Source organism: Saimiri boliviensis, chromosome 7 (assembly GCF_048565385.1).
Source record: "Saimiri boliviensis isolate mSaiBol1 chromosome 7, mSaiBol1.pri, whole genome shotgun sequence".
Lineage (NCBI taxonomy): Eukaryota > Metazoa > Chordata > Mammalia > Primates > Cebidae > Saimiri > Saimiri boliviensis.
In genome coordinates, this window is record NC_133455.1 from 31,617,757 (window position 1) to 31,631,286 (window position 13,530).

At 41.5% G+C, this 13,530-nt stretch overlaps 1 protein-coding gene across 2 annotated transcripts in view; it reads right to left on the reverse strand.

The window, feature by feature from the left end:
• Window positions 1-13,530, reverse strand: part of UTP20 (UTP20 small subunit processome component) — a 113,451-nt gene that overhangs the window by 5,967 nt on the left and 93,954 nt on the right. For both annotated transcript variants that reach the window (XM_074402345.1, XM_010340216.3), the window contains exons 51-58: window positions 13,413-13,523; window positions 11,937-12,016; window positions 11,143-11,212; window positions 10,864-11,046; window positions 9,468-9,599; window positions 8,640-8,772; window positions 2,075-2,262; window positions 469-540 (exon numbers count right to left, since the gene is read on the reverse strand). In XM_074402345.1, the coding sequence (XP_074258446.1) occupies window positions 469-540; window positions 2,075-2,262; window positions 8,640-8,772; window positions 9,468-9,599; window positions 10,864-11,046; window positions 11,143-11,212; window positions 11,937-12,016; window positions 13,413-13,523 (969 nt within the window). The remainder of the gene's footprint in view (window positions 1-468; window positions 541-2,074; window positions 2,263-8,639; window positions 8,773-9,467; window positions 9,600-10,863; window positions 11,047-11,142; window positions 11,213-11,936; window positions 12,017-13,412; window positions 13,524-13,530) is intronic.

Below are 13,530 nucleotides of genomic sequence, written 5' to 3' on the forward strand. Positions count from 1 at the left end.
CAGCCTCATTTTACATTTTTAATGACAGCTTTCACCCCACCTCCATTAAATTTCTTCAGACATTCTATATGAGCGCCCACTGCACTCCAGCCTAGGCAACAGAGTGAGACTCCATCCTAGACTGTTGACAGAATAGGCCACTTCTGTTTCTTTTGAGATGGAGTCTTACTCTGTTGCCTAGGCTGGAGTGCAGTGGGAGGTCATGTAACCTTTGCTTCCCGGGTTCAAGCAATTCTCCCTGCCTCTGCCTCCCAAGTAGCTGGGATTACAGGTGCCCGCCACCAAACCTGGCTAATTTTTTTGCATTTTTAGTAGAGATGTGGTTTCACCATGTTGGCCAGGCTCATTTCAAACTCCTGACCTCAGGTGATCCGGCTGCCTTGGCCTCCCAAAGTGCTAGGATTACAGGCATGAGCCATTGCACCCAGCCGGCCCCTTCTTTTAAACTGGGAGAACTACAATTTTTACCTGTTCTCCTAGAGACTGATCCAAGAATTTGGAATGCAATTGATGGCAAGAGGCGAGAGAGATACTTTTCATCTGTGAAAAGAAAATGGACATTGGTAGACAAAACACAGGACATTTCAGATTTTTAAAAACTAAATATAATAACCATAATATAACTAATGTACTAGATTTTGCTCTGAATGACCACCTGTATAATTTGGAGAGAAAAGGTTCATGACCAGAAATTGTGTAACTGCTACCTTCTACCTCCCCTAAGCATTTCATCCTAAAGAAAGGGGGTACTTTCACATTCTGGGGAGAAACAGGTAATAATCCTCTACATTTTTCTTTTTTTTTTTTTTCAGACAGACTCTCACTCTGTGGCCCAGGCTGGAGTGCAACAGAGTGATCTCGACTCACTGCAACCTCTGCCTCCCGGGCTCAAGGAATTCTCCTGCCTCAGCCTCCGAAGTAGCTGAGATTACAGGCACCCAATCACATCTGGCTAATTTTTTGTATTTTTAGTAGAGATGGGGTTTCACCATGTTGGCCAGGCTGTTCTCAAACTCATGACCTCCTCAGGTGATACACCTACCTTGGCCTCCCAAAGTGCTTGGATTATAGGCGTAAGCCACCACACCCAACCAATCCTCTGCATTACTAATAGAGCACTTTGCAACAGTCCAATATGTTTTTCTTCTTCTTTTCTTCCCTTCTGCCCCCCACTCATTCAATATTTATGGAGTTCCACTATGACTGAGACATTGCGCTAGGCTCTAGGAAGCCAGAGACATATATCATGGCCCCTAACATTTTCTTTTCTTCTTTTTTTCTTTGAGATAGGATCTCAGTCTTGTCCAGGTTGGAGTGCGGTGGGATGACAACAGCTCACTGTAGCCTTGACCTCCCTGGGCTCAGGTGATCCTCCTACGTCAGTCTCCTAAGTAGCTAGGATTATAGGCATGCCCCACCAAGCCCAGCTAATTTTTGTATTTTTTGTAGAGATAGGTTTTCACCGCATTGCCCAGGCTAGTCTTGAACTGCTAAGCTCAAGCCATCTGATTGCCTCAGCCTCCCAAAGTGCTGGGATGACAGGCGTGAGCCACCATGCGTGGCCTGGACCCTGAAGTTTTCATGACTGTGATCTCATTTACATCATCAACAAGGTTATAAGGAGGCAGAACAGACAGTATCAACTTTATTTTCCAATGCTGATAAAGAACTTAAACATTAGCTGGGCATGATGGTAGGAGCCTTTAATCCCAGCTACTCGGAATCCCTTGAACCCAGGAAGCGGAGGTTGCAGTGAGCCGAGATCCTGCCATTGCACTCCAGCCTTGGTGACACAGTGAGACTCTGTCTCAAAAAAAAAGAACGTAAATATATAATGGAAGATGGGCATGCTAAGTAAGCAAATTAGAAGTCTGACTACACTAACGGTCTAAAAATTACCTTTGAAAAAAGCAGAGAGTGACCCCTCTCCAGTGACTAACATGCCTGTTGATTCACCTGTACAAGTTGTTGGTTGGAAGAGTTTCTCCCAAGGGCTGGCCCTAAGATAGTTCCACGAACCAGAAGGAACATCTTACAGTTACAAAGGAAGACAAAGGTTTTAGAGAAACCTTACCTTTTGGTCAAGGTCACTGGTTAGGAACCTGATTGCTACAGGTTCTGGGAGTTTCTTTTTAGTCTTTTTGGTATTCCATTTTTGAATAAGTTCCTCTGGCTGGCAAGAGGCAAAGAGTAATCCAAAAATCTGGGCTGCTGTGAGCCATACCCAGTTGTGTGGATGTCTCAGGTGAGAGTGCACATGACCTAAGGGAACCAAAAAGCATTCTCAGATGTCACACGGCCCCCCTGATTGTTTAGAGGTAAATATGACTAAGTTAAGCATTTACAGAGTATTACATGTTTGGAGTGGGGAACCAAAGATGAACAAAATAGGCCAGTGGCTGGGAATGGGGGACAGGGGATGAAGAGAGGTTGGTTAATGTGTACAAAAACAGAGTTAGAATTAGATAGGAGTAACTTTAGTGTTAGCACAGTAGGGTGACTACAGTTACACTGACGTATTGCACGTTTCAAAACAGCTGCAAGATTTGAAATGTTCCCAAAACAAAGAAAGAATAAATGTTCGAGGTGAAGGATAGTCTAGTTACCCCAATTGGATCATTAGATATTGTATGCATGTATCAAAATATCATAGATACCCCATAAATAGGTATGATTATGTATCAATTTAGAGAAAGACAAATAGTCCTTGCTTCCCAGAAGCTCACAGTTGCTAGGGAGGAGTGAACTGGGAGAGGCACTGGAAACAGCTAGAAAACCAACTCCTAGAGTGGTTAAATGACTCTAATGGGATACAAAGAAGCCCTCAAACAGACCAGTTCCATAAGAACTAGGTTCAGATTCAAGGGAGGTAAGGTGGTATCAACGGTTACATTTTCTTTCTTTCTTTCTTTCTTTTTTTTTTGAGACAAGGTTTGTTTCACTCCTGTTGCCTGGGCTGGAATACAGTGATACAGTGGTGAACCCTTGGCTCACTACAACCTCTGCCTCCCAGGCTCAAACAATCCTCCTGCCTCAGCCTCTGTAGTAGCTGGGTCTATAGGTGCACGCCACCACACCCAGATAATTTTTGTATTTTTAGTAGAGATGGGGTTTCATCATGTTGGCCAGGCTGGTCTTGAACTCCTGGCTTCAAGTGATCCGCTTGCCTCAGCCTCCCAAAGTGCTGGGATTACAGGCGTGAGCCACCACATCAGCCAACAGCTACATTTTCTAAACTGAGTAATATAAGTATATATATAGGTACAGGCTTGTTTCTAATCAGAATTGGTGGCTCCAAGTAGCTGCCTGTAAAGCTATCATTTACTTACTGAAGGCTTTCTATATGCCAAGGACAGGGCTAAGTGTGTTAACATGTATTATCTCATTTAGACCTCACAACAATTCTGTGAGGTTGGAGTTATAATTTCCAGCTTACAGATGAGGAAACAAGTTCCAGAGAGGCTATGCGACATGCTAAGCTGTAACAGGAGGAGCCAGTCCTGGGTCCTGCTTCATCTGACCTCCAAACTCTTAATTCTTCAGCATTTGGCTATATGGTCATTCTCCATACACCATACTGAGAAAGCATTTTTTTATGGAGATGGGGTTTCATTTCACCATGTTACTCACACTGGTCTCAAACTCCTGAGTTCAAGTGATCTGCTGGCCTTAGCCTCCCAAAGCGCTGAGATAGCAGGAGTAAGCCATCATGCCCAGCCTGGACCCTAACATTTTCATGAACATGATCTCATTTAATCATCAACAAGGTTCTTAGGAGCCAGGACAGACGGTATTAATCTTATTTTCCAATGCTGATAAAGAACTTAAACATTAATGGAAAACAGACATGCTAAATAAATAAGCAAATTAAAAGTCTGACTATACTAATGGTCTAAAAATTATCTTTGAACAACCTTGACCTTGAGCATGACCCCTCTCCAGTGACCACTACTTCACTGAGCCCCAAATTTCCCCTCTCCCACTGTGTAAAGGGGAAAAAAAAGAGATGAAATAGTTTTATAATGTGGGAGTTGGGGAACAGAATGGATTACTTATGTCATACGTCAGTTTTAGTCTTTGCTGCTGTACTTCATGGACGTATTTTTACTTTTGGTCTATATGAATCTTTATAATAATCTGGTCATGTTGCATTGAAGCTACATCTGAGTAGGTCATAAAGTAACTTTGTTATTTCTCACAAAATCTGAGTTCTGGCTCTTAAACCAGGTGAATACTTTATTTCAGTTAACAACAGACCACAGAAGTAGTAGTCCTGGCCAGGTGTGGTGGCTCATGCCTATAATCCCAGCACTTTGGGAGGCTGAGGTGGGCAGATCACCTGTCAGGAGTTCAAGATCAGCCTGGCCAACATGGTGAAACCCTGTCTCTCTACAAAAAGACAAAAATTAGCAGGGCATGGTGACGTGCATGTGTAATCCCAGCTACTTGGGAGGCTGAGGTGGAAGAATTGCTTGAATTCAGGAGGTGGAGGCTACAGTGAGCCGAGATTGTACCATTGCACTCCAGCCTGGGTGACAAAGCGAGACTCTGCCTCAGGAAAAAAAAAAAAAAAAAAAAAAAAAAGTGGTCCCGTAAGATTATAAAAGAGTTTGGCACCACTCATTTAAAAAAAAAAAAAAATATATATATATATATATATACACAAACACACACACACACACACACACACTGTATTTTTACCATACCCTTTCTATGTTTGGTTTCGTTTAGATACACAAATACCACTGTGTTATAAATGCCTATTCAGTACAGTACGTGCTGTACAGGTTTTTAGCAATAGGCTGAACCATATAGTCTAGGTGTGTAATAGGCTATACCATCTAGATTTGTCTAAGCATACTCTTATGAAGTTCAAACAACAAAATCGCATAACAATGTATTTCTCAGAATGTATCACTTGTTAAGTGATGTACGATTGTATGATAGATTGTGAAATCATTTAGTAAATAATGGCATATATATATATTAAGTGGACTACTGTATAGCTATATTTAATAGGATATCTACAAGGTGAGTCATAGATAGGAATGCTTACTTAGGTACAAACAGTATATCAAAGTTTATATGGAACTAAGCAACCTCTCAAAAAAAGCCTATTTAGCAAAAAGAAAGACTAGATGGAACTATAGACCACATGTACATACATCAAAACAACACATTGTAGACCGTAAGTATATACAGTATTTACCTATCAATTGTAGCTGGGGGAAAATAAATAGGAAAAAAAGAGGCATATATGTGAAATTATTAATTTGAGAATTTCCCCCTTCCTTTTATTTCTCCAGAATTAATATTCTTTCTTTTATAAATGAAAGGTATTACTTATGAAATCATAAACATGTTTTTTTTCTCAGAAGGGAACTTTTTTTTTTTTTTTTTTTGAGACGGAGTTTCGCTCTTGTTACCCAGGCTGGAGTGCAATGGCGCGATCTCGGCTCACCGCAACCTCCGCCTCCTGGGTTCAGGCAATTCTCCTGCCTCAGCCTCCTGAGTAGCTGGGATTACAGGCACGCACCACCATGCCCAGCTGATTTTTTGTATTTTTAGTAGAGACGGGGTTTCACCATGTTGACCAGGATGGTCTCGATCTCTTGACCTCGTGATCCACCCGCCTCGGCCTCCCAAAGTGCTGGGATTACAGGCTTGAGCCACCGTGCCCGGCCAGAAGGGAACATTTTTACTGTAATCATTCTGATAGAACCTTTTAAGTTTTTTTCTCATGGACTCTTTTCCTGACATTGTACACTTTCTGAAGTATTCATATTCGAATTTCTCAAATCTACTTTCAGTAATTCTATGACAACAAATACATTTGTTTTTAGATTTAAATAAAAAATGAAGAGGTTCTTCACGTCCTTTGTTAGCTGTATTCCCAGGTATTTTATTCTGTTTGTAGCAATTGTGAATGGGAGCTCACTCATGATTTGGCTCTCCGTTTGTCTGTTATTGGTGTATAGGAATGCTCGCCATTTTTGCACATTGATTTTGTATCTTGAGACTTTGCTAAAGTTGCTTATCATCTTAAGGAGATTTTGGACTGAGATGATGGGATCTTCTAAATATACAGTCATGTCGTCTGCAAATAGAGACAATTTGACTTCCTCTTTTCCTAAATGAATACCCTTTATTTCTTTTTCTTGCCTGATTGCTCTGGCTAGAACTTCCAATACTATGTTGAATAGGAATGGTGAGAGGGGGCACCCTTGTCTAGTGCCAGTTTTCAAAGGGAATGCTTCCAGATTTTGCCCATTCAGTATGATACTGGCTGTGGGTCTGTCATAAATAGCTTTTATTATTTTGAGATACGTTCCATTGATACCTAGTTTATTAAGAGTTTTTAGCATAAAGGGCTGTTGAATTTTGTCGAAGGCCTTCTCTGCATCTATTGAGATAATCATGTGGTTTTTGTTTTTGGTTCTGTTTATGTGATGGACTATGTTTATAGATTTGTGTATATTGAACCAACTTTGCATCCCAGGATGAAGCCTACTTGATCATGATGGATAAGCTTTTTGATGTGCTGTTGCATTCAGTTTGCCAGTGGTTTATTGAAGATTTTTGCATTGAGGTTCATCATGGATATCTTCAAGGAGAACTACAAACCACTGCTCAAGGAAATAAAAGAGGACACAAACAGATGGAAAAATATTCCATGTTCATGGTGAGGAAGAATCAATATCGTGAAAATGGCCATATTTCCCAAAGCAATTTGTAGATTCAATGGTATCCCCATCAAACTACCATTGACCTTCTTCACAGAACTGGAAAAACTTCACATGGAACCAAAAGAGAGCCTGCATAGCTAAGACAATCCTAAGCAAAAAGAACAAAGCTGGAGGCATCACGCTACCTGACTTCAAAATATACCACAAGGCTACAGCAATCAAAACAGCATGGTACTGGTACCAAAACAGAGATATAGACCAGTGGAACAGAACAGAGGCCTCAGAAGTAATGCACACACATCTACAACCATTTGATCTTTGACAAACATGACAAAAACAAGCAATGGGGAAAGGATTCCCTGTTTAATAAATGGTGTTGGGAAAACTGGCTAGCCATGTGCAGAAAACTGAAACTAGACCCCTTCCTTACACCTTAAACAAAGATTAACTCCAGACAGATTAAAGATTTAAATGTAAGACCTAACACCATAAAAACCCTAGAAGAAAATCTAGGCAGTACTATTCAGGATATAGGCATAGGCAAGGACTTCATGAATGAAACACCAAAAGCAATGACAACAAAAGACAAAATAGACAAATGGGATCTAATTAAACTTAAGAGCTTCTGTACAGCAAAAGAAACAATCATTAGAGTGAACCGGCAACCAACAGAATGGGAAAAAATTTTTGCAGTCTACCCATCTGAGAAAGAGCTAATATCCAGAATCTACAAAGAACTAAAACAAATATACAAGAAAAAAACAACCCCATCAAAAAGTGGGCAAAAGATATGAAAAAACACTTTTCAAAAGAACACATTTATGTGGCCAACAAACATTTGAAAAAATTCTTGTCATCACTGGTCATTAGAGAAATGCAAATCAAAACCACAATGAGCTCTCATGCCAGTTAGAATGACAATCACTAAAAAATCTGGAGATAGTCAGGCGTGGTGGCTCAAGCCTGTAATCCCAGCACTTTGGGAGGCCGAGGCGGGTGGATCACGAGGTCAAGAGATCGAGACCATCCTGGTCAACATGGTGAAACCCCATCTCTACTAAAAATACAAAAAATTAGCTGGGCATGGTGGCACGTGCCTGTAATCCCAGCTACTCAGGAGGCTGAGGCAGGAGAATTGCCTGAACCCAAGAGGTGGAGGTTGTGGTGAGCCGAGATTGTGCCATTGCACTCCAGCCTGGGTAACAAGAGCGAAACTCCGTCTCAAAAAAAAAAAGAAAAAAAAAAATCTGGAGACTACAGATGCTAGAGAGGATGTGGAAAAATAGGAATGCTTTTACACTGTTGGTGGGAGTGTAAATTAGTTCAACCATTGTGGAAGACAGGGTGGCGCTTCCTCAAGGACCTAGAAATAGAAATACCATTTGACCCAGCCATCTCATTACTGGGTATATACCCAAAGAATTATAAATCAATCTATTATAAAGACACATGCCCACATATGCTCATTATGGCACGGTTTACAATAACAAAGACTTGGAACCAACCCAAATGCCCATCGATAATAGACTGGATAAAAAGAATATGGCACATATACACCATGGAATACTAGGCAGCCATAAAAAAGGAGTAGTTCATGTTCTTTGCAGGGATATGGATGAATCTGGAAACCATCATTCTCAGCAAACTAACACAAGAACAGAAAAACAAACACCGCATGTTCTCACTCATAAGTGGGTGTTGAACAATGAGAACACATGGACACAGGAAGGGGCACATCACACACTGGGGTCTGTTGGGGAGTGGGAGGCTAGAAGAGGGATAGCAGTGGGTGGGGAGATTGGGGAGGAGTAACATTAGGAGAAATACCTAATGTAGGTGACGGGGGGATGGAGGCAGCAAACCACCATGGCATGTGTGTACCTATGTAACAATCCTGCAAAATCAGCACATGTACCCCAGAACTTAAAGTAAAATTAAAAAAAAAATACTTACTCCAGATTTTACTCAAAGTCTCAGTGGGTCTAGTAAACTGAATAATATTACATTCCTTGATAAGTTTAGTTATCAGTGTAAGAAAACTAAACAGAAGGCGATCGGCAGCTTTTTCTTCAGTTTCTTCCATGATCTAAAAAGAAGATGGATGTAAGTCAATGAACACAACAATATGAAAGTATATGATGGACATTTTTACTCCAGCATGTAAATCTACCCGTTTCTGAACCTCGCACTCCTGACACTGTGGGCCTGATGATCCATTGCTGTGGGGGCTGCCATGTGCAATGTAGGATATTACTAGTATCCCTGCCCATCTGTGCGCTAGATGCCAGTAGCACCTCCACCCTACAGTTGTGACAACCAAAAATGTTTCCAGACATTGCCAAATGTCACCCAGTGGGGGGGGGGGCAGGCGGTGGGGGAGCAAAATCACCCCCATTGAGAACCTTTGATCTTCATATACCATGAAGATAACTTACTTTAACTTTAATCCTCCAACCAACCCCTTTTTTTTTTGAGTCAGGGTCTTGCTCCATTAGCTAGGCTGGAGTACAGTGGCATGATCCTCCTGCTTCAGCCTCATAACAAGGCAGAACTACAGGCATGAGCTACCATGCTTGGCTATAACTCTAATTTTAAAAAGTTCCAACTGCACTAAATTTTTGCTTTTATGATGAAGAGTATTTTTTGAACACAAATATTTAATCAATTAACTACAAATAGATATAGACATCTGACCTATAAGCTAATATCCAATCTGTTAGCTACATCACCTCAAGTCAAACTGTAAGTTAGAAAAGTTTTATTCCCTAGCAAATTACTTACATCTTTAAACTGTTCAGGATCAATTTCCTTTTCAATCATAGGAAGGACAGTTCCAAGTCTTTTCTCAAAATCAACTCCTTCACTTTCCACAAACAAGCCACAGATCAGGGCAGCAAGCTGTCTATTTAAGCGCTACCAAATATAAACCACAAGACAATGTCAAGAGAACTTGGGAGGCCTTTTCTGAAACTGTAAAATTAAGGTAGCCATTATTTTGCCCTCAAAATTCAGAGAAAATAAACATTTCTTTCTGATGCCGGAAGTCAGTAAATGATGGAGCTTTGATGGCCAATATACAAGATGCGGGGAAATCTTTATACTCAAGAACAGGCGTCCCCAAACTTTTTACACAGGGGGCCAGTTCACTGTCCCTTAGACCGTTGGAGGGCCGCCACATACTATGCTCCTCTCACTGACCACCAATGAAAGAGGTGCCCCTTCCTGAAGTGTGGCGGAGGGTCGGATAAATGGCCTCAGGGGGCCGCATGCGGCCCCTGGGCCGTAGTTTGGGGACGCCTGCTCAAGAATAATGTTTTAAAAAGTGGGATTACTATTACCTACTGAGTACTTTAATATTTTTTTTTCCATTTTAAATTAAAAGGAAATGGGAAGAAGTCTCAAGCCCATCCCCCATTAAGTGGGTATGCAACACGTTACTCATGAACACAGGGCATATGTTGTTTATGTTTCACAAAGACAGGCCAATGATAATGGTGGCAGAGGCATCAAGTGGATAAAAGGATAAAAGCTACATTTTAGAAATCGAATATGCAAAATTGGAAACAAAAGTATTCATCATTAGGAGCTGGTTAAGTAAATTATGATACATTCATGTCGTGGAATACTTTCCTAACAATAATGTAGTAGAAATACAGGTGATTTTTATATTATTATTATTATTATTATTTTTTTTTTTTTATGAGAGGGAGTTTCGCTCTTGTTACCCAGGCTGGAGTGCAATGGCGCGATCTCGGCTCACCGCAACCTCCGCCTCCTGGGTTCAGGCAATTCTCCTGCCTCAGCCTCCTGAGTAGCTGGGATTACAGGCACGCGCTACCATGCCCAGCTAATTTTTTGTACTTTTGGTAGAGACGGGGTTTCACCATGTTGACCAGGATGGTCTCAATCTCTTGACCTCGTGATCCACCCGCCTCGGCCTCCCAAAGTGCTGGGATTACAGGCTTGAGCCACCACGCCCGGCCGGATTTTTATATTATTTTTTATAACTTCTTGCACTTTGGGAAACTTTAAGAATATACTATTTGCATAATCAGGCAGAAATAACACTATTTGGGAAAAAAACCAATTCAACAGTGTTTAACATATGTTCTTACTTAAACTATGAACCCCCAAAGCTAAGACTTGTCACTAAACTGTGACTAAGAGCAATGCAAACCTTTTTTGCTCCAAACCAAGTGGTAACCATGTCAAACAGCCAATCTTTTTTCTCGAGGCTGATTTTACTAAGCAGGGACTTGATCGTCATGGATGCCATCTTTTTGCACACGGCAGAATCATCATTGACTGTCATTAGACAAAGAGGGATAAAGAACATTCCGCAGTTCTCATGGAGCAGCCCCTAAAACAGAAGAGGCACTTGTGAGCACTCAGAATAGAGTTTCTACAGATGCTCCGAGGACTTCCAGGGGTCCTGGGGCTTATGGGGTCACAGTACCTGAGGGAACGTGTCGAAGAGATAGGCAATCATCTCCAAGGTGGACTCTCTCCCGGTCTCGTGTTCATAACTAGGGCAAGGACATTAGGTGGATTTGTTAGTATCTTCTAAATTTACCGATAATTATTTAAAATTTAAACTGTTGTATCAAAGTGTCAATTTACTTCTTAAAAAAATGAAGTCTGGGCACGATGGCTCACGCTGTCAGAAGATTAAGACCATCCTGGCCAACATGGTGAAACCCAGTCTCTACTAAAAATACAAAAAATTAGCCAGGTGTGGTGGCGTGCGCCTGTAGTCCCAGCCAATTGGGAGGCTGAGGCTCTGAGAATCGCTTGAACCTGGGAGGCGGAGGTTGCAGTGAGCTGAGATTACGCCATTGCACTCCAGCCTAGGTGACAGAGCAAGACTCCATCTCAAAAAAAAAAAAAAAAAAAAAAAAAAAAAAAAAAAAGAAAAGAAAAGAAAAAAAATGCTGTTTTCCTAATTTTAATGCTTGTATATATCAATTAAGCTACCATTGTGCAGTTTTAAATGTAATTTTGTCAGATTTCAACATTCTCCTAAGTGGACTGTTAGACAATCAGTGGTTAAACTAGATTGAAAAGCAACTCAGAGAACTGCTATATGAAGCCAAGCACAATGTCTGATTATCGAGTCAATGAGTCATATAACAGTATGCTCAGAGAATGTACCATTATGCTTAGGCCCTGGTCCTTTTTAAGACAGCTGCCATGTTAAAAGGAAATAAGAAACTAACCTCCACCCCTGTATAGTTAATAGCATAAGCTTACTTCAGTTGAGCGAGCATGAATTCCAAGTTTGGTCTCAATTTGTCACCCAGGGGATAGTCAAGAATATATTTCAGAAAAACCTAGGAACAAAAGTCACACAGATGATTATTTGGATCTAGTCTCCAGTATTCCTGTCTCCTAAGCTGCTTTCTGGAACTCACTGGTAGGTTACAACAACTTTCCAGCATGGCAATTAATCAGGCTTTCCAATGGACTCCAGCTAAATCTGCCTATTAAGGCAATAGCAACTGTGACCCTTCATTTCTCTCACTTCATTTATCTGGTCCTGCCCTATGTGCCTGACAGAGGCAAGTCCTGGCCCATCATAGGCACTGTGGTTTAAGACTTCAAATCTAAGCCCACAGGTTGGAAGCTGATCTCTCTGTGACAGGTGGTGACAGGTGTACCACAGTAAGGACTGTGGTCCAACCCGGTATCTCCCCTTCAACAAGAATAACAACATAGTGATAATATTAATACTGATAATAATAACTAATGCATTTACTAAAAACCCTCTATGTGCCAAGCACTGCATTAAGAGTTTCTCAGTTAAATTTCATCATTCCCTTAGGAAGTATGTGAAAATAGCACATTTTACAGTTGAAGGGAATGAAGTTGGTCCAGAGACAAGAAACTTGCTCATGTGACACTGCCAGAATTCCATGCCTAGTCAGTGTCCAAAGGCTGGACTTTCAAATCAGTCTAGTATCTAGCCTCCTTTATTAATAAACTGAGAACTAAGTGACATCATTCAAGTTTCCAAGGCCTGCCTTTCCCCAGTCATAAAATGGGGATACTGTTTCTTCTGAAGGGTACTTGTAAACACAGGTCATGCATTTAAAGTGCTAGGCACACAGATAGTGCTTAATAGCAGCGGACTCTTCCTTTTCTTAATAGTACCCAGGCAATTATTTCCAGAGACACTCATCTTCCCTTCCACCCTGGCCTCCTTCAGCAGCCCAAACCCACCTGCAACCCTGAGTTCCTATTTCCAACTTAAACCTTTCCACCTCTTTGGGCATAGTATGTGCTTCCAAAATTAAGAGATTGACAGATGTATAGCTACAAACCTGATGCTGTCACTCCTCTGCCTAAGGATTTAAATAGCTCCTTACCATCCTTAGAACAAAGCCCCAAATCTTTAACAAGACCACAAGGTCCTGCCCAACCTGGGTCCCCACCCCTCAACTCACTTACCTGTGTTGAGCTCCTCAACTGAGCTAAGCTCTCACTCACCTCAAGCCTCTACTGCCCCCTCACCTGGAAAGCTAAGCCTTCTTCTTCCTTCAAATTTTGGCCTGCCTGTCAGTCTCCAGAAACGCCTCCCCGACCTCCTACACCAGGATGCCTGAGTCTCAGCATAAAGTAACAATATGACACAAGGTGGTTTTCAGCATTTAGCCAGTGTTGACACCTCTGCCACACAGATGCGGCAGGGCCCAGCCCTTGCTATGGGAAGAAGTGCTCTCTACAAACCTGTCGGCACTGGACTCTGGCGGGTTCACTTTGTGCAGAGACTGCCAACTTGGATACTTTCCGCATGACATCATCGATTTCTGGGACCAACAGCTTTCTTGATAAAATTGCCTAAAAT